This window comes from Eumetopias jubatus, unplaced genomic scaffold (assembly GCF_037043125.1).
Source record: "Eumetopias jubatus isolate StellerSeaLion01/CBP00866 unplaced genomic scaffold, mEumJub1_p1.0 scaffold_14, whole genome shotgun sequence".
Lineage (NCBI taxonomy): Eukaryota > Metazoa > Chordata > Mammalia > Carnivora > Otariidae > Eumetopias > Eumetopias jubatus.
In genome coordinates, this window is record NW_028274820.1 from 74,010,425 (window position 1) to 74,030,931 (window position 20,507).

The 20,507-nt window shown below is 38.9% G+C and overlaps 1 protein-coding gene across 2 annotated transcripts in view; it reads left to right on the plus strand.

Annotated features, from left to right (window-relative positions):
• The window catches only part of MDFIC (MyoD family inhibitor domain containing), a 97,162-nt gene extending 77,005 nt beyond the window's left edge, over positions 1–20,157 (plus strand). The window contains exon 5 of one of the 2 annotated variants that reach the window (XM_028104920.2): positions 7,762–10,472. In XM_028104920.2, coding sequence (XP_027960721.1) covers positions 7,762–8,009 — 248 coding nt within the window. In that variant the 3' untranslated portion in view covers positions 8,010–10,472. Of the gene's footprint in view, positions 1–7,761; positions 10,473–19,717 lie in introns of those variants that run through there. The other variant, XM_088018340.1, reaches the window with a different exon arrangement.
• The last annotated feature ends 350 nt before the right edge of the window (positions 20,158–20,507 follow it).

The following is a 20,507-nucleotide window of genomic DNA, read 5'->3' on the forward strand; positions in this document are numbered from 1 at the left end:
GTGGAGGTGGGTGAAATGGAGGAAGGAGTCCAAAAGCAACAAGTGTCCACTTATGAAATAAATAAGTCATAGGGATGTAATGTATAGCATGGTGACTATAGTTAACATATTGCCTACTTGAAAGTTGCCAAGAGAGTAGATCTTAGAAGTTTTCCTGAGAAAACTATGGTGACAGATAGTAACTAGATATATTGTGGTGATCATTTCACGGTGCAAACACATTGAATCATGTACGCCTGAAACTAATGTTACATGTTAATTATACCTCTATAAATATCAATACATAACAAGCATCTGATATGACAAGGGTCTTGTTATTTCACTGTCATCATCACCACCACCTTCTGCAGGGTCACCCCCACTGGGCACTATTTGGCTTAAAAAAAAGAAAAAGCTGATTTCTGAATGTACCCTGTACAGTATTTAGACGAGCACGAATAAGAAGAGGAGAAACTGAAATGCGAATTGTGAAAGAGACACAGTTGTGAAAAATGGGAAAAACGTTAAGGTTTGGGGAGAGATTTCTTAGATCATTTTTGTACAGTTTTGAGAATGTAAATCCTAGTTTTAATGAAAAAATATATTTTTTCCTAGCCATATATGGCATTGTGACCAACTAAGCAGACCGTTAGACATATTCTTTCTAGGAAAGTGCTCCTAAGATCTAAAGTGGATTTTCTTATCCAAAAGTTACATTCAACTTTATTAATTAAACCTTTTGGATTAGAGGTTTTCCAACTGGCTGATTGAATAAAGTCAACATTGACTAAGTTCAGGTAAAGTATAGCATTTCTCTGTTTATGCCTTCCAGCTTCCGGAGAAAAATAAATGAATATAATTTAAATGTGGAAAAAGATTATTTTAAGTCATCTGCTGCAGCCAAGCATAAGATTTCCTAATTTTTTCCTATGGCCGATTTCTGCCTGCTTCACTCTTCTGCAGATTCTGTCTCTTGCAGTTGCCTTTTTGGGTCTCCCTTTTCAAGTGTTTCAACTATGACCCGAGCCTTTTTAAACTTCCTTCGGTTAAAATGGAATGGCCCGATTTTGGTGTGGTGATCAGAGTGAATGAAATATTGGTAGGTAAAGAGGTGTGGCCTCCCTAGAATAAATCTTCCGTTATCTTCGCTGCTATGACAGTAACAGTACTTACTTAGTAAGTACTTCCACGATAAATCCCTTCTTGAGCACTTGTAGGCACTGTCCCTTTTAATCCTCATCGCAACCCTCTGAGGACAGTTCTGTCATTACCAGCTATCCAGTTTGGCATCTAGTTAAGGTAATGTAAATGTTATTTGCACCATTTTTTTTTTTTTTAGCTTTTCTTTACCCTCTGCTCACTAACTGTACATGTGAAATATTTTAAATAAATACCTCTACTAACTGAGTGTTTACTCCTCTTCAGATTTCTTTGTACAGCTCCTGGGGTGGGGGAGCGGCGGGGAAAGGGGGTTCTGGTATATAAGCTATGTTCCTAGACTTAGTAAGATGCAGCTCTTTAGAAAGGACTCCTTGACTCAGTGCTACAGTTAAGTCATGACTAACAATTACTGGATCAAATCTCTCAGAGTTTGGAATATTTAATGAATCAACCACGGAGCAGGCAGCAGGATAAACGAGGAAGAGAAGCAAAAAAAAAAAAAAAATCTGTGCTATTCACTTAACTAATTTAAAATGCAAATGCACTTCTCATAGGTGCAGGATGGAATCCAGAATTTGGACAGGTGGGAGGAAAATCAAGGAGTCCCTTTGTGGGATGTGGGAGAACAGTTTTTTTTTCCAAGGTTCTTTTGAATTTGCTGAGAGGAAAGATAATAGTAAATACAATTGTTCAGTTTTCCTAAGTGTGGTCTTCTTTGTAGTGCAGTGGAAAATACAGCTCTTCTCTCCTTTTACCTCCTGACCTAACTCACTTTCTTCCCCACTAGGAAAATGTTGACTGTGTTCTGGCTGAGATGCATGGCCTCACGGGGCCAGCAGTGTGCCAGAGAGTTCTGTGTAGGAGGGACACTTCGGGCCAATTTATGCAGGCAGCAGGTCATTCTAGGGCTGTAGGCCAGAATGCTGTGTGTCCTCTGGCTTGGAGACACAGGGCTACTTGGAGCTGAGCTACCGTGCTCTACTAGTAAATATTTCCTGCCCCTGCGAACACTTGAGGAGCACTCCCTGGAGATGTCTGTGTCTCATCCCTCACAGCTGGCTTTTCACAGAGGCCAGATACTTAGCTATCCTGGCTGTGACTCAGGATTACTAAAACCCACTTCTAGCCTGATTTTGATTTTGCATTGAGAAACAACGGTTGCAGTGAAGCAGCATCTGGGAAGAATGCCTCCGCCCAATTAGGCATCCTCTGTACAATGAGTCCCTTTGTACCCCCACCGGGCAGATGTGAGCCTTAGCAGCCAAAGATATGGGAACACCTGTGGGTTCTCTGTAGCTTTGGTCGTAAAATCAGGTTTGATCTCTGTGCAATTTCCTAAATTACTAATTAAGCATAATTGACTGCTCATATTTTTATCTACAATTGCTTTTTGTCTGTTAAAAATGGTAACAAATCTCTTTTTCTCTGTATATAGTTTACTTGTTGGGGACCTGATTAAGAAAGTAGTTTCAAGCATGTAAGTCATAGGAAACGTTATTAGAGATTAGTTGAGATAAAACACATACAAGTCTGCGTGCACTCAGAAATGGTTTGTGGGTTATTCTCAGAATTCGTTGCTCTGCACTTCCCAGTACTCTGCTGTGTGGGGTCTTTGTTCCAAGAAATTCAGAGCACCTGTCATACCACATCTTAAAAAAAAAAAGAAAACTAAGGAAATGTAAGAGACTCCTTTAGAATAGAGCTGAGTTTACTGTGCAAATAGATTTCTGATGGCTCTTACTCAGGGGTCCATTCACTGTAACTGCTTCCCTCGTATTTTCTTAGCATTTTGGGCCACATATGATTGGTCTAATCAATTTGGGATCATTTCATTATTAAACTAATGTGTTCTTTTTTAAAAAAATATTTTATTTATTTATTTATTTATTTGAGAGAGAGCATGAGAGGGGAGAGGGTCAGAGGGAGAAGCAGGCTCCCCACTCAGCGGGGAGCCAGATGTGGGGCTCGATCCCCGGACTCCGGGATCATGACCTGAGCAGAAGGCAGACGCTTAACCCGAGCCACCCAGGTGCCCTCTAAACTAATGTGTTTTTATGAAAATGAGTCTCCAGTCTCATTTTAAACAGAACCAAGCCCCTTGGACCGGTCACAGATGTTTCCACCAGTCATCTAAGATGTTGGTTATGTAGGTTTCAGGTGTTACCTTCACTGCATGGGACAGCTAGACACTTTCCAGATAGACCAGCTGCATGGGCTTAACACTGATGACCTTTCATAGGACTCAAAAGATTTTGTTTGGGTTTATTGTCTGCAGTCATTCATAACAGTTTTGGTTTCTTTTAATCAAACGTTGTGCTAAAGCTTTCTTTTTATGACTCTTGCAAGGTACTTGGCTGCTGGTGTGTTCCTTTGTTTTCCTAAACTTACAGTAGCTGTCAGTCTTGTGCTGAGCTCCCCTCTCAATAGTACGCTGAATTGTGCAATTCTTGCTTGGCCCAGTCTGAGACAGGCATTCTTCCCAGAACCTAGTTGGCTTCTCAGAGGTTAAATACTTTTGGCAAAAACTGCAAATATGACTGAATAAAACCATAAAAATGAAAAACCTCCAGAACAGGGGGAAAAAGAATTATTTCTGACTGTGAACTACATCGATGCAGAGGACTCCTCTTCTTTAGTCTTCTTAGTTTGCTAATACTTCTAATCCTCTCTCTGCTTCACATAAAACCAACATCGTAATGCTGTTTATGATTGTTGATCCCCCTGGAGGGGGTGGGGTGTCAGTGGTAGAAACTGTCAGCTCTTTGGTCTTACTTTAACCTTTTCACTACCTCAGGTCACCATTTGATCCAACTGCTCTTTCTAGAGCACCACTAAAAAGAAAAATAAATTGATTTGAGAGAATTTAGGGATCTTCTTGTTGTTGTCATACCTAGGTAGTTCTTTACTTACAAAGGACAGAGACTGTATCTGCAGTCCATGTCTCTGGAGATGCACCTTGTTTATTATCATGGTAATCTCTAAACTGCATTTTGGTTTGTGGCTTTTTTTAGGTGTCCTTGAATAGACTGGTTTTTCAGAGTAGCCCAAAGTGGTTTTCTAGTCAATTAGGTAGAACCTGTGTTTTAAGAGGATGTCCTTTTTGTGTATGTTTAAGTTTTAGTATTTACATAAAGAACTTACTCTTTTGAGACCTGTGTCATTACCATGTTTGACCAGAATTCCTATGTCATCTGCTCACTGCTTTTGTTCATGTATGTATAGACCTTAACTTTTATGCTTTAAATTGACAGATTGTTTCTTTTGAGACATCTCTCTTGGCTGCCTACTTTCTTCTATTTCCACAATGTGACCGGCCGCTTATCAGTTCTCCAACTCATAAACTTTGCTCTTGTTGAGGGTTAACCTTTACTATCAACTCTTCATTAAAAGTGAAATTCAGAATCATCTTTAGAAAGGAAAGGAACATGAATCAAGGCTAAAAACAGATCAAGACAAATCAGAAAGTTTTGGATTTATAACTGATCTTCCCCCAAGGAAGATGAACCAAGTGCTCTACCCCCGCGGTCAGCACAGCATGCTGGATTAGAGCCTGGCCCATCCAGGCGAAGTGCATGGCTTCTCACTCTGACTTTGCTGCTGGCCTCTAGGACTTGGGGCGAATTTTCTAAAATTTCTCTAAGTCTATATTGGTAAAACGGGGATCATACCAGTACTGCTTCTTGAAAATATTATTAGAATTAAGGGAATTCATATTTGAAAAGAGCCTTAAACAGAGTTTAGTACAAAGTAAGTATCGAAAATAGTTTTTAAAAAATGGAATAGTGTGGGCGCCTGGCTGGCTCAGATGGTTAAGCATCTACCTTTGGCTCAGGTCATGGTCCTGGGATCTAGTCCCACATCAGGCTCCCTGCTCAGTGGGGAGTCTGCTTCTCCTTCTACCCCTCCCCCCCGCTTGTGTGCGCACACGTGCTCTCTCTCTCTCGCAAAAATAAAATATTTTTAAAAAAATAGCGATGAAAACACCTTCTCTCCTAAGATAACATATTTCTTAATTCTGAAAACAGCCAATAAATAATTTTCCTTCATTAACACTAGGCTTCCCATTCTATGAAAAACAACCACTCATAGCTATTATAGAAATCACATTTTGGAAAAAAAAAATCACATTGTGTTATAGAAGATAGGCTAGAAAGGAGTGTTCGATCTATTGACAGGTAAGAACTTGTCTTTTTCATTTTGTTTACTAAAAATAGTTTAATGGACTTAAATTAATCTGTGAATCTTGTTGGCTAAAAGTAGGAGTTTGGACAGATCCTACTCTGGGTTTAGGGCTTCTCATTTCTGTATGACAACTGTCGCTATTCTAAAATCTGGAAGAGCTTTTTTTTTTTTTTTTAAGATTTTATTTCTTTGTTTGATAGAGAGAGACACACTGAGAGAGGGAACACAAGCAGGGAGAGTGCGAGAGGGAGAAGCAGGCTTCCCGCGGAGCAGGGAGCCCGATGTAGGGCTCGATCCCAGGACCCCGGGATCATGACCTGAGCCGAAGGCAGACACTTAACGACTGAGCCACCCAGGCGCCCCTGGAAGAGCTTTTAATTTCCAATGAATAGCTAGGTCCTCTGAGTGGGGATGAGCTGTTTAGTTTGGAACGTCACTCCTGTCCCTTTTTATCTTGAGGACTGTTGATGTCTTAACAATCACATTCAGTCTCTCCCCTCCTGATTATTGGTTTCTTCTTCCTTTCTGTGTATAGTAGGCATGGCTGGGCTCCCTTCTTCTGAATCAGACATTAAAACTTTGTATTTCATTCTGCTACCAAATCCTGTTAATGCCTCCTCAGCCATGTAATCAATCATGGACCTCTAGCTAACTGCAAGATTTGATTTGGATTTCTTTTTATTACTTTAAACTCTCAAGTTCTAAAAATTAACTCATCTGTCTCTTGTTATTTTAACCTAAGAAAAGCCACATATTGAGAGCAAACAGTCATTTTTGAGAAAGGACTGGTATCTTGAATATATGAAGAACTTCTACAAATCAGTAAGAAAAAAAAAACATAACTAGAAAAATAAGGGGGAAACATGAATGTCCTAAACACCTGTTTCAAAGAAGAAGAAACACGAAAAGATGCCTAGACTTACTAGTGAAGACATAAATGCAAAGTAAAACCACCATGAGATGCCCTTTCACACTCAACTAACCGGCATTTATGAAAGTAGGACAGTCTCCAAGATTGGTGAGGTTGTGGATATTGAGCATTCTCCAACTTGGTTGGGGGCTGAGGGGAGTAAAATTTGGAGCAATGGCTTTGGAAACAAGTTTGCATATCCTGTGAGCCAACAGTTCTAGTGACCTAGCATGTTAGCTCTAGGATACTTGCACAAAACTGTTCCAAACATTACTGTTTGGAATAGCAAAAATACTGGAAATGACTAATATATTCATAAATAGTATGGATAAGTTAATTATGGTACATTTAATCAACTGGGATACCTACACCTGGAAAATAAGTGAACTTAGCAACATGAATCATTGAGGATAAATTAAAAGTGTTGAGCAAAAAAATGCTACTCACAGGAATTCCTAAGGTACCCTTTTCCTTTCTGATAGGTTACTGAGGGATGTTTCCACATTCACTGTTGTGAAAAGTAAGGGAAAGATTCAGTCAAAATTCAAGACATTGATTATATTTTGGGAGAGGAAGCTTTGCTTAGGAAGGGACCAAAGGAGCCTTCAAAGATGTAAGCTTCTCCTTCCAAGGCTGGGTGGGATGGCCACTTTCCCCCCTTGAAACTGATAGATCCAATACAAATAGTTCTGAGTATGATGTGTTCTATGATTAATATATAAAGAATCTTATGTTCAAGAAGATTCTTAGGGCTTTAAGAGTACTCAGTTAAAGGTTCTTCAACGTCAAGTGAGTTTTTGTAGATTCCCCTTTCAGCGTTGAAATAGAAGCATTCCCTAGTGAAGTAGAAAGTTAAGGTCACAAGTGTTAGAACTAGGTAATACTCGCCTCTCTGTGAAGGCATATTGAACAGAACTGGCTTTCTGGCAGGTAACTCTATTTTCTTCATATGATAATAAATCTAGCTCTTTGTAACAGGATCTTTATAACAATTACCTTACAAACCATGATGACAATATAACCCTGGAAAAGCTCAGTAATATACTGAATGTATCATACTGAATGTTTTTTCCTTCCAGTTTTGGAGCAGGTGGGTGGAGCCGTCAAGTGTCTGTTTCTAAAGGACTTCAGTGTCACAGAAGTGTTGAGCCTGTGTGATGGAGAGCTGTAGGATATGGGGAACGTGGGTAAGGGGCACAGAGAAGTGGAACCTAGGACTAAGGCCACTGCACAGTGTGTGGGAACAACCTAAAATCTCACCCGTGTGCACACACCTGTACACACACAACCACCACCTTTTCAGTTGGTTGGTTGGTTGTTTCCTAAATGCAATATCCACTTCTATAAGATTGCTCTTCTAAAACGTTTCTTTGCGAGCTTCCAGCCCACAGGAAGACTTATAAGACTGCATGTCATGGGGTTCTGGATTAGTTGGTTCAATTCTTATCATTCAGTCCATTGAGGATTTCTCTATTTGTGTTCTTCCCCCCCCCCCCACGATGGGGGTCTCTTCCCAACTGAAAATGCAGATTGCTGTGTCCACTGTATCTTGGCCTGCTTGTTCTGTGAATTCCTCACCCTCTGCAATATCGTCCTGAGCCAGGCCCCCTGTGGCACCTGCGCCTCCGAAGCCTGTTGCTGTTGCTGTGGAGACGAAATGGGGGAGGACTGTAACTGCCCCTGTGACACGGATTGTGGCATCGTGGATGCCTGCTGTGAATCATCGGACTGTTTGGAAATCTGTATGGAATGCTGTGGAATTTGTTTTCCGTCGTAGGTATTTATCTTCTGTTTGTGTTAAAACTGGAGTGTTTAAAATTTTTCTTTGAGGGGGGCGGAAAAGCACATGGTAAGAGTCTCATGAAGCAACCCAGGATTTGCACTGTTAACTCATTATTTCAAGAAATCTCTGGAAGCCTGTTTCTCTCTAACTGAATCTACGTGGTTTAATATGTGAAATTTTAACTACTTCTAAACTTACTAAGTTACAATGACTGAGGGACATTTTGAAACCCCCCCCCAAAAAAAGAAAAAAAAAAAAAAACACCTAAATGTCTCCTCCTTTTTATGCATGTTTCTGTCTCTTAAGCATTCTTAGGAGCCTCTTGCTCCAAATGTATTATTTCTCTGTGGGTATTTAAACCAGACAATTTAGTTTTGATGTCTATCTGTTCATGGTTCAAAGTAAGCATCCCTTCTTTTAAAGTGAACTTTGGGAAGCAAAACCACACCGTAGTTGGGTACCCAGTGTTCAGTTCCGTGCTGGAGTCTCCCTTTCTCCCCTTGTTCATCAGACATTGAGCACCTACTGTGTGTAATGGCCTGCTCAGATGCAGAGAGACGTATGCCATTGAACTCCCATCCAGAGGAGTATACAGTTTAGCAGAGGAAAGAGACCTGTCAAGTACAAACCCCATTCCTCAAGGCATACTGAAGTGAGGTTTATGGGGGCAGGGGGGAGAGGGAGAGAGAGACTAAAAAGGCTCTAGGAATACACAGAAAAGAATAGCTCTTGCCTACTGGAATATGCACAAAGCTTCAAGGAGAAGGTAGTATATGAGGAGGCTTTTAGGATGAGTGATCCATCTATAGCTTAGATGAATTAGATTTAGTGAGAGCAAGCTTTAGGTGGGGAGCCTGAACTGTGTGTGCCCTTAAGCCATTAAAAGAAAAATGCCTTAAGTATGTATCTTCTTTAGTTGCAGGAATACAGGGGTTTGTTTTGTTTTTTTTTTTTTTTGGTTAAAGACTATAAAATTTAAGTTAATTAAAAATATGCAATTTTTTACACATCATTTGAATGTTATAAGTTTTTGATAAGAATATAATGCTTTATTAAAATAGCTCTATTTTATAAAGAATATGGAATACTTTTGACAAATGCATTTAAATTAGGTGATTTTTTTAACTATTAAAATCTCAGTATTATGATTTTGATTTATTCAGAAACGTTTGGGGGGATTTTATTAGGAGCTTTCAGTCTTTTGTAGGAGGCGGAGGTTGTTTGTTTTGCTTCGTAACTGATGTTTTATAAACATGGCTCATCTTAATGTAAACCCTTCCTTCCAATGCAGTGGGACATCCACTTCTGTGACCAGATTTCAGTATTGCAATTTTATGTTAAATTAAACCAACACTGCAGGTTATCAAGATGCTGCAAGTGTAAAGAAATAGTCTCATAATCAACTTAAGTATATAGTTAGTAAGACATAGACACTTTGTGTAGCCCAGATGAAAGTTGGAGTAAATTTCCCTACTATGTGCTCTCCTACTAAGTCTGATCTTGCCAGAATTGTAGTTTGGTTTGATTTAATGTAATTCCTTGTAGAAATTCTGGAAGGATACTTTTGGATTAATAGTTACTTTTAGTTCTTCCAGATGAAATTCAAATTGATAGTGAAAACAAATTCATATTTTTAGGAAGCCTTTGGCAAACCTAGCCTTTTAAGAAAGGTTTTAAACCTAAAGCATAGGAATGTCACCTCTGGTTTTTCCTCTGAGATAAAACCTAGCTTCTACTTCCGTCATTACTTTTAAAGGACTTGGAAAAAAAAAAGCAAACTCCCGAATCCCCTTTTCAGTGCTTTGTGCGTGTACACACACACACCCTTTAAATTGTCGGGTTTAAATAGAATTATAGGAAACCGCTGTCTTTCTCTTGTCTAAAGAGTGTCTTTGTTACATTAAATATAAGAACATCTTTGTACTATTTCATAGTAACCAGAATCTGAATATTTACCTATACCCAAAGTTAACTTATGCGTATCTATTAGGATAGAGGAATAGCATCTGTGTATTGACATATAAAGCCTTTAATGACCTGGAATTGTTAAGATGTGTCACTTTTTATCATGCAAGATTTTTCAACCAAGTGGTCTGTCTAATATTTAAATATATTCTGCCACTATTTGCAATGAAAATATTAGCACTTTTAAAATAATGTTTCTCCATAACAGAGAATATTAATTGAATTTTTTTTTCATATTTATATTCACAGTACTTTTCCTCTGTTGTCTACTCTAGTCATTACATAAAGTATCTTGTATGATTTTAAAAAATGAAAAAAACCAAAGTAGGAAAATGTGAAAATAGTTTCAGTATATGTCAGAATTTCTGTATGTAAAATGTTTTTGTTGAATTACATGGCCATGATGACTAAGTGCTATAGTTTACAGTTATAGATTTGGTCTCTTTTTAAATGTGGAAACTTTACCTTTAATATTTTTAAACTGGACCTGTATTATCCTGAATACATTATTTTGAAATAAAAAAATGTTCTCTATTGTGCTTTAGCTTATTTTCTACCCAACTGATACATTGGTATTTGAATGAATTTGACGGTCATTTAAAACTTGAGGCTTTTTTATCTTGTTACTTCCCTTTCTGAATATTTCCTAATTTCCTTATGTAAATCACATGACTCATGCCCCTAAGTGAACTATGAAAGATTCAGATACGTTTATACTGCAAATCATAGTATAGGATTTTAAAACATAGTCTTAACTAAAGGGTTTTTAGAAGTTGGGAGATAATTCCAAAGGAAGGAAATGGAAACAAAGGTAATTCTGTTTTTAATATATATACTGAGATTAAACACACAAAAAAAATCTATGAACTCGGGTATTAGATTTAATGAATTTCATCCAAAAGTTCAATCATCAGAAGTATTTTCATCTCGGGTTTTTAGTGGTGCAATTTTTACACCGACAAACAATAACTTGACATAGTTAGTAGCCTTTTGCAAAGGAATAAAAGCGTGTTGAGCAGGGAACCAAAAGATCTCATTATAGGATGAAGCCAAGCCATATTAAAGCTTGTGCACTAGTAATGTTTTATAGTTAGTATTTAACCCCTCCAAAATCACTTTAGTTAGACGGCTTTTTATTTAGGAATATAATTTTATTTTTATATTCTTACAGTCTATCAACTATATCCTTTTTCCTCACCTAAAGTAGTCAGGATTTCTCTGAACAGTTCAAGGAGTAACCAAGGCAACCTTATGTAATAATTTTCCATTCTTTATCCATACAACCTCTATCAGTGCCCTAGATTCTCATGTTATAAATGTCAAAGTCACTGCCTAACATAAATAAGACTGGAGTCCTGAGTCTGTGGCTTGCCTTCTGGAATTCCAGTTTAAATGCTTAGATTTACCCAACCACCTAATGAATAAGTTTATTTATTAATGAGATTATTTTTCAAATTATTCAAGACCTTTATGCTCTTTCCAACTACTTGTGATTTGTAGGCCTGCAGGTTTATTACATCTAATCTGACAGGCAAGATAAAATTTCATCAAATACTACACTATCCATTTTTCTTTTCCTTTTACACTAATGTAGTAAAGCATACCTTTTTTTTTTTTTTATAGATTTTACTTATTTATTTGACAGAGAGTGCGCACACCAGCAGTGGGGAGGGGCAGAGGGAGAAGCAGATACCCCACCGAGCAGGGAACCCGATGTGAGGCTCGATCCCAGGACCCCGGGATCATGACCTGAGCCAAAGGCAGATGCTTAACGACGGAGCCACCCAGGCACCCCTAAATCATACTATTTTTGTTTTAAATAGTGGTTAAGATAGTGATAGGGCTTACTCCACACTTACTGTTTACATTTTTTGATCAAGCGTTGTTTTTTTTTAAAGATTTTATTTATTTAATAGAGAGAGAGAGAGCGTGAGAGGGAACACAAGCAGGGGGAGTGGGAGAGGGAGAAGCAGGCTTCTGGCTGAGCAGGGGGGAGCCTGATGCGGGGCTCGATCCCAGCACCCTGGGATCATGACCTGAGCCGAAGGCAGTTGCTTAACCAACTGAGCCACCCAGGCGCCCCTTGATCAAGCGTTTTTACGAGGGAGTCAGTCCCTTTAACCTTTCCTCTCCATGCCCCACTATCACCAATAAATTTCCAGTGTGCCCATTTTCTCAAGGTACCTCAGTGGAGTCGGGACCGTCCCTCTTGTAGTTTCAACCTAGGTAAGCAGTTTGGCACCTCTCATGAGAAACTGTTAGTGTTTACTTGCTTATTTAATATTAGAGATTTTGTGGAAGGGGGTATGGAGATGGGAGAACATTACGACGCAGCCCTAAAGTGGAGGGTGGCTTTTGCAAAAATGATCAGTGGTGACTAAATCCAAAATTCCCAACAATGACTGCTCCCTCGACCGTAAAAGGGCTATGAATCAAAATACACTGTAAACGTTCAAATTTTAATGGACTCAATATAGCTTCTAAGCTGCCAAGTGTCAACATGAGTAGTTTCCTGCCTTCATACTGAACTGTGGCCACTAGTTCTGGTTCCATTGTTTGTCTGTTATTTATGCCCTCGAGCCCTCACCTCAGTGCTTGCTAAAACAGAGTGCTGCATTCAGTTGTGAGGTGACCGGGAAGAAATCACGGTAGATAACCATCCTTTGACACATTACCGACATGGGGTATAGGTAACATGTGTTAAAGACAAAGTATAGCTTTGCAATTAAGTGCTCACTTCCAGGCAGGGCTTTGTGTGAGGTTCGGTGGAGAATGTAATTATTAGGAAAATAGTAAAAAGCAAATTCAAACAAATTCTAAGTTTAGCTTGAAAAATTGAAAAGGTTCTTAAGTTCTGTCTGATGCATAAAGGGGTAGAAGCAAAAGAATTACGTTCCAAAGCCAAGAAAGAGGGTGTATAAAAGCAGCTGATCCACTTGACATAGTTCATAGCCTTTTGCAAAGGAATAAAAGCCTGTTGAGCAGGGAACCAAAAGATCTCATTATAGGATGAAGCCAAGCCATATTAAAGCTTGTGCACTAGTAACTATGTCTAAAAACAGCCTGCTGTTTTATATTGAACCAATACATTTCTTAACTTGGTAGGTTGCAGTGTAAAGATGTACAGAGCCTGTCTGCTGGATGCTATGCCAATTACAGATGTGGCGGAGTGGTGTCAAACACCTACAAATAGTTAGGATCTCAAGCAATCTTAGAGTGAAACAAAAGAAGTTTTAAAATGTCATCTCAAAACCTAGAAAGCGCAGTTCGTCATGTGTGTCTGACTCTTAGAGTCTTGAGATCACCTTTATTATATAATTTGATGTGGACATCATATGATCCCTCAATCAGAATGCACAATTCTTTCAAGGACATGAATAGTGCCTGAGAGATAAGGAGAATATCTTTTAAAAGTAACACCTTCAGATGACAAGGCATCTGTGATCAGCTCTGCAGGAAGGGCGTTTTATTGGTGTTGAGGCGAAGGAGGAGGGAAATACCCACGAATACATATTCTATTAGATTTTCTTAGATCATCAGAAAGAATAATTGGGCATATTTACACAATTACATTTTAGTAAACTGTGATGCCAGCTTAATGAGAATACATATCCTGGTAAAAGTACATTAAATGGCAATCCAAAAGCAATTTGGCTGCTGAGGACATTATTTTTTTTTATCTAATTATTCACAAATTAATGAATAAAATTAAATTCCAATCACTGAAGAAAATGAAGCAGTGGTGAGAATCAGAACTACAGATTAGTTAAAGCAAAGATATGCAATGCATAACAGAATTAAAGCATTTCTTTTACTCAAACTCGGGTGCTTAAAAAAGAACAAATCCATCATCTTGAAATTTGACTTGTAGCTTGACATTAAAAATAATATGAGTAGAATTTTCAGTGGGGTAAGCACAAAACTAGTTCAAGTTGTGTCACTCTCAATTACTGTACTCAGGTGGTGTGCCCATTAAAATTCCCACTTGTGGGTTCCGCTCACTATGCAAATGGGGTCATTACCTGGAGAATTTAATTGGTTATGACACTGGGAGTAGGACTTTTCCTTTCAAAATAAACCCACTTACACACATTTTCACTAGAAATATGATTGTTATATATACTTTGGATTGTTTTGCTCTATCAATATTTACTAAAATTAGACTCCCTTTGCTTACGTATTCCTCCTTATGAGTAATTCACAGTGGATCCAAATTACTTTGTGGATATGGTTTTCTTTGTCTGTGACACTACTTAGAATGACTCTTTTGTAAATCAAATTGCTTCTCACAATATCAGATGAGTCTCTGTATTGGTCACCCCACCCCTCATGTGGGTGGGTCCATCTCCAGTAAAGGTTTTTATCTTTCCATAGTACACATCTTATCTTTCATCAGCATTCTAAATATTTGATTTGAGGGGATTCTTCCCCTTTTCACCTTTTTCTGTCACTTTAAAGAAATGTACAGTTAAAGACTTAACCTGCCCTCTTGGATGTATAACACACATACTGTTTATGTCATACAGAACGTATAATAATACATATGGCCGAGGAACCGAATCTGTACCACTTGCAAGGCCCTTACGTTCACTGAGGAGTCTGGGCGGAGGACAGAAGTTATTTCTCAGAATTGGTTCCAGAGACACACTTCCACCAAGAGCCACTAGACGACTGAGTTTATTTATTTATATATAAGATTTTTATGTGTAAGTAATCTCCACACCCAATGTGGGGCTCCACCACCACCAACTCACCACCCCGAGATCAAGAGTTGCATGCTCCACCGACTGGGCCAGCCAGGCGCCCACAGACCACTGAATTTAAAGAGAACAAACAGCAAGTAGGTGTGAGAAGTGCAGCTCTTCACCCACCAACCATCTCTTCTCATTGACTGTGGCGATTTCAACTGGAGAAAACCTGAGTTTATAGCTACCTACTAAGGATATTAATAATGGCCAGAATTTACAACAAACCCTGAAATGACAGCATGGTTTCGTGGATGTAATATTAAACTGGGCATCCAGGAATTTAGTTCCCAGAGTGAACTTGAAGTAGGAACAGGATTGTTGTAAGTATTGATAGAATCTCAGGGAACCACTAACAGTTCCCTGAAAGCAAGCAGTCCAAATTTTTATCACCGCACCAAGTTGCAAAAGCCAAGATTTTATCACTGACTTATCTGGACCTAAAGAGAAGATTTTTTCCTTTAATGTAAAAAAGAATATTCTAAAACAAGAGAAAAAATAATTCCAAAGATGATAGAAGCAGAAATAGTACACATTCATAACTGGACCACTGGGCAGGATTTTTAACATCTGTAACTATGGGAAATTTCCCATAGAATAACAAATATGGATCCAAGTCTCTGACATTAATTTTTCTATGATATTTCTAATTGTGCCCAGAGGATAAGAAGGAGTTGGCGCATCCAATAAATATAATCATTTACATGCACGGAGCTCCCTTTGAAGTTAATAGGACCTATGGAAAGGAGAGTTATGCACCACGAAAATGGAGTTCAGTGTGAACCTAGCTCTTGTTAACATGCAGCGATATTGCCAACACATTTGGATTTTCTTACTGCTTATCTTTTCTTTGTATGTGCTGTTTAAGTTGGAGTTGAGTGAAGTGCTCCATGTGTAGAGGAAAGATAGTCAAGAGAGGGGATGTGATGATTGCAAGCATGTACTCGGGGACCAGCTTTATAAGATGGTATCCAAAAGTGATAGGGCCTGACATTTGTAGAACTTGTTTAACTTTTCAGAAGGAAGCCATTTCTACTTTCCCATTTGATCTTCACAACTCTGTGATTCATCGAGGATATGCGTTTTTCCTTCCATTTTGCAGATGAAACAACGGATTGCTTAAGTTCATTTTCTAAAGTAGTTCCCTTAGACCTAGGAAACCTGATGTCTAGTCCCAGATCTTGCTATTACAACCATATTTTGCTTAAGAAATTTTACATATAATTTAATATAATAGATTCAACACAACTGCTCTGCTTGAATCTGGCTTGAAGACATGGGGATCTGAAATCTCACCAGCCTTGTTTCCTGTCTCCCATCTTTGTCACCTTGAGTGGGTCTTAGCATGGGCTCCCAGGGAGACTGAAAATCATAGCTACTGTATTACTTAACTCTCAATACATGTATTGACCCAAAGTCCGTCAGTCCACAGTATTTCACTATCTTGTGCCTACTTATCAAGGCTGTCTTGTTTTTTGGTGTTTTTTTGTTTTGTTTTGTTTTTTCTAGATAGATAAGGAATCAAGAGTTAGATGTTCTTCATGAATCGTTTGCTGGTCATTCTCCATTTGTCTCTCTAGGTCTGTTCTCTGTCTCTGCCTCTGTGCCAGGCTCCCTTGCTTTCCGGTTTCTAGTTGGCTTTGGCTGATGGCAAGCACTGATGGAAAATCAGAAGGTGGGAGGGGAGAGAGGTCAAGGTGTTAATTCCTACCCCACTCCCTGGCCCCCTTCCTGCCAGGTAATGACCTTTACAACTCCATTCCCCAACACAGAGTGCCGCATTGTGGTCATCCTCTTCTATAGCGGCAGCCCCCTGCTTTTGCCCCTTCAGGCATGAGGAAGTAACAGCTCCCCCTGTTGCTAGTTTCTGGCACTTCAAACTCCCCTGTTGCTTACCTTACAACTGATTCTTCCTCTGTGAACAGTCCCTTTTATTAAGTGCTCTTTAATTAAGGCCTTTGAGTGAGCCATCTGTTTTCTGCCAGTACTCTGATGAGGTAGTAAGAGTGAGTTTGTGTGTGTGCAAATGCACATGTTGTCCGAATCCAATCTTGTCATCATGTGTTTCTCAGATTTGTCAAAATAATGTAAACTCTGGTGGTTTCTTCGATGTTTGTCTCTTTAGCATGGACAGTCAAATCTAGTACTGTAAGAACTACACTAGATATTCCAGAAATTAACTTAGCAATTTCAGGTTCAATGATTACCCATCTTCATGCTAACATCTAACACTGTAACAAGCTGGCAGTGGAAGAGGGAAAGAAACAGGGTATTATTACCATGAGTGATTGAATATTTATGATTGAGTTTATAGAACTCTAGGATCCCTAAAGATGATGAGGTTTAACTTTGTTCCACACAACCTGAAATGACTCAACATCATTATCAACGTAAGCAGACCCACAATTAGCCAGGAAATCAGTCCCTCCAGAAAAGCCTTATTTAGAGACTCCATATGAATGTAAACAAAGATAATAAAACACTAATTTGATATCTGTATGCCTTCAGCATCAGGTACTGTTAAGCTAAAGTAGATCCAACCTCAGCCTTAGTTTTCCAGTTCAACCCTAGGTTGGTAAATGACGTTTTAATTGGTACCTCAAATATTCAGCCAATTAGTTAAGGAGCATTTACTGGTCACCTGTGTGTCCCAGACGCTGTGCTGTGAGTATTGACTGCAAGGTGTCCATTAATGAGTTCTCAGAGAATGCACATTAAATTGATAGAATTCAAGAGTTAAGAGACAGGCGGAATTGCTGCGAGAGTAGAGAAGTAGGAGTGACTAAGGCTCCCTGGAAGAGCCAGGAAGCTCTCCTGGAGGAGGGATTATTCAAACCAAGATTAGAGAAAGAATAAATAGTTATCTGTTCATTCTCAAGTTGCAATAATATTAAAAGGATAGAGTACAGGTGAGGGCAAGAACAACTGAGTCCAACAAGGTAACACCATAAATGCTTTGCGGAAGCTTTCTGAACTCAGACTTGTAGGCAACACGAAACTTTCTGAGGACTGTAATCAAGGAAACGGGATCAAATTCATATTTTGATGTAATTTTATTGGGGCAGCGGTATGAATGAGAGATTAGAGGGGACTGAAGATGAACTGAGGCAGTTAAAAGACCGTGTATTCATTTATTCATTCATGTATTAATTTAACAAGCAGTATATAAATGAATACCTCTTACCTGCCAGGAACTCCAGGTTCACACACAAAAGATGGTTGAGGGCCTGAACTAAGGCACTGACTGTAGGAACAGATGGGGGTGGGGGAGGGACTGAATTGAATACATTTCTGGAAGAGAACTGAAAGACTATCCTAGGAGAATGGACATGCTCCATGTGCCCAGTGCTTGCATACAAAAACCAACTGCATGAATGTTATACAAAAGTCAAGTTCACAGAAGTTTTCTAAAGTCCATTAAAGACCACCAATGTCATGTTTTCACTCAGTGAGATAATGGGCCTGAAAGTGCTTATCAACAGTGTCACCAATATTAGGAAACTTATTCAGAATTCCATTTAGGGTTTACGTGGTGGGAATGGTAGCATACCTGGTGTTCTGGTGGGGAGCCAGTGAGAAAAATACCGTATGTAGCCGCGGGTTGCAGGGAGGAAGTATGAGGAAAACAGGCGTAAGGAGACATGGACAAAGGATCTCTGGAGTTCCTGGCAGGTAAGAGGTATTCATTTATATACTGCTTGTTAAATTAATACATGAATGAATAAATGAATACGTGTGTGTGTGTGTGTGTGTGTGTGTGTGTGTGTGTATGGCATGAATAACAACACGCACAATCAGACATGTATTTCCACAACACACTGGATGATGATTATAAGCACAACTTAAAGAGAGGACAATTTCCATTTGACTATACACACAGTGGTTTGATCATTTTTAGCTAAACTGATCTAACTATCCAGTTACTGATTCCTAACTGTTGCTTAAATGAGTCATTCTTTAATTGCCCTAATGAGTAAGTCTACTTCCCATCATAAGTCTTAGGTAATGCATGACCCAAATCTCTTTGGTGGGCCTCCAGCAGCTCTAAAATTAGTGAGTAAATCTTCCAAAGTTATATTTTTGCCAGTCTTTGTCTTTTTGCACAATCTGATTCAAATTTTCAACTGGGCAGTTTCCAAGTTTTGTGTTAGTCTGGGAGGGTGTTTACTGGCCCCCAGAGGTTGCCTAATTTGTCTTAAGTTCTGTGCATCACACATTATGTCTCCTCAGTTCTAAAAAAAAAAAAAAAAAAAAAAGACCCAAACCTGCTTTAACTATTTTATTCTTCATAAAAAAACAAAAATAGTGAAAGGATCATAGAATTAGACTATTTTCTTAAAAAATAATTACGTTAAAATGTAAATATTTAAACTCACATTGCAAATACTAATTAAATTTCAAGGAGGTCTTTAAAATACAGGTGCTTACTAATAATAGGGAGAAGGGAGCCACAAGGGCAAAAGGAAGCCACTTGGGTTCGAGCTGGTTCTGGAAGGGAAGGCCGACACAGCTGCCCAGACAGTAGTGGGATTTGCATCTGGCAACGAGACTCTAAAACACGAACCAAGGGTTTCTATCTGTTCATCAGAATATTTATTAATTGTTGAAAGTGTGGAGGACAAGGCAACGGGAATCCAAACCATAGTATTAACACTGATATTTGCCAGATTCTTAAAATGTTGTCTATTCCAATTCCTTGGGTGTTTCTGTTTTCAGAGATCATGCCATAGAATAGAAGGAGTCATGTGCTGATGCTTTTCATGGATCATCAAAGTCAGAGTTGTCATTCATTTGGGTTACATTTTCCTTTAAACAAAACTTTAGGTTCTTTGGCCTAAAATATGATAAATTACACTGCAGTGTCTGTGTGATACATATAATTAAGCAGCAGCTATCCCAAAACATCTATTTTTAAACTATTTTGGTATATAATGTTGGTATTGTCATCATTATTTTTTATATTTTTAAAGATTTTATTTATTTATTTGACAGACACACAGCGAGAGGGAACACTAGCAGGGGGAGCGGGAGAAGCAGGCTTCCCGCCGAGCAGGGAGCCTGACGTGGGACTCGATCCCAGGACCCCGGGACCATGACCTGAGCCGAAGGCAGACGCTTAACAACTGAGCCACCCAGGCGCCCCAATCATTTCTTCTTTAAAGAAGAGCATCTGCCTGGGACAACCGACTATTTCCATAGGGGGAAAAGCTAATATTTAAGAAGAGTAAACACTTTACTTGTATGCTTTCTTAACTTTCAACAAGTATATGATTTTGTATCCTATCAAAGCATCGAAATGCCCGCACATCTTTGTGATGAAAAAGTTCTATTCTTTCTGTGCGCACTAAAATATTCCCATTATTTGGAAGTTGGTAGATTGTCTTCAAAAAGTTTTTCTGAATGAAAAAACATGGTGGGATAATACATTGCATAATTACATTCCAAGTTTGCATGAATAAAGTATTCCACTTGTGAGTTTTACAACCAGAAGTAGCACTGTGGTTGTCATATATCACAGTACACACAATTTGATTGTTACAGAGTAGACATCTGCCAGAAACATTTCAGTTTAGCATGATGAATTTACCTTAGCCCTGTCAAGAATCGCATTACAATGCCAAAGTATTGCTTTGAATGTATGTTGAAAAACAGAAATAAATTTATTGAGGTAGGGTTTCAAATCCCCTCAGAATCCTGTCGTTACTGGTACTGTGGCTAGGCACCTGTGAGCTCAGGTTACTCCATGGGGGATTTGCCAAGAGTGAATGTCACTCAATCGGAA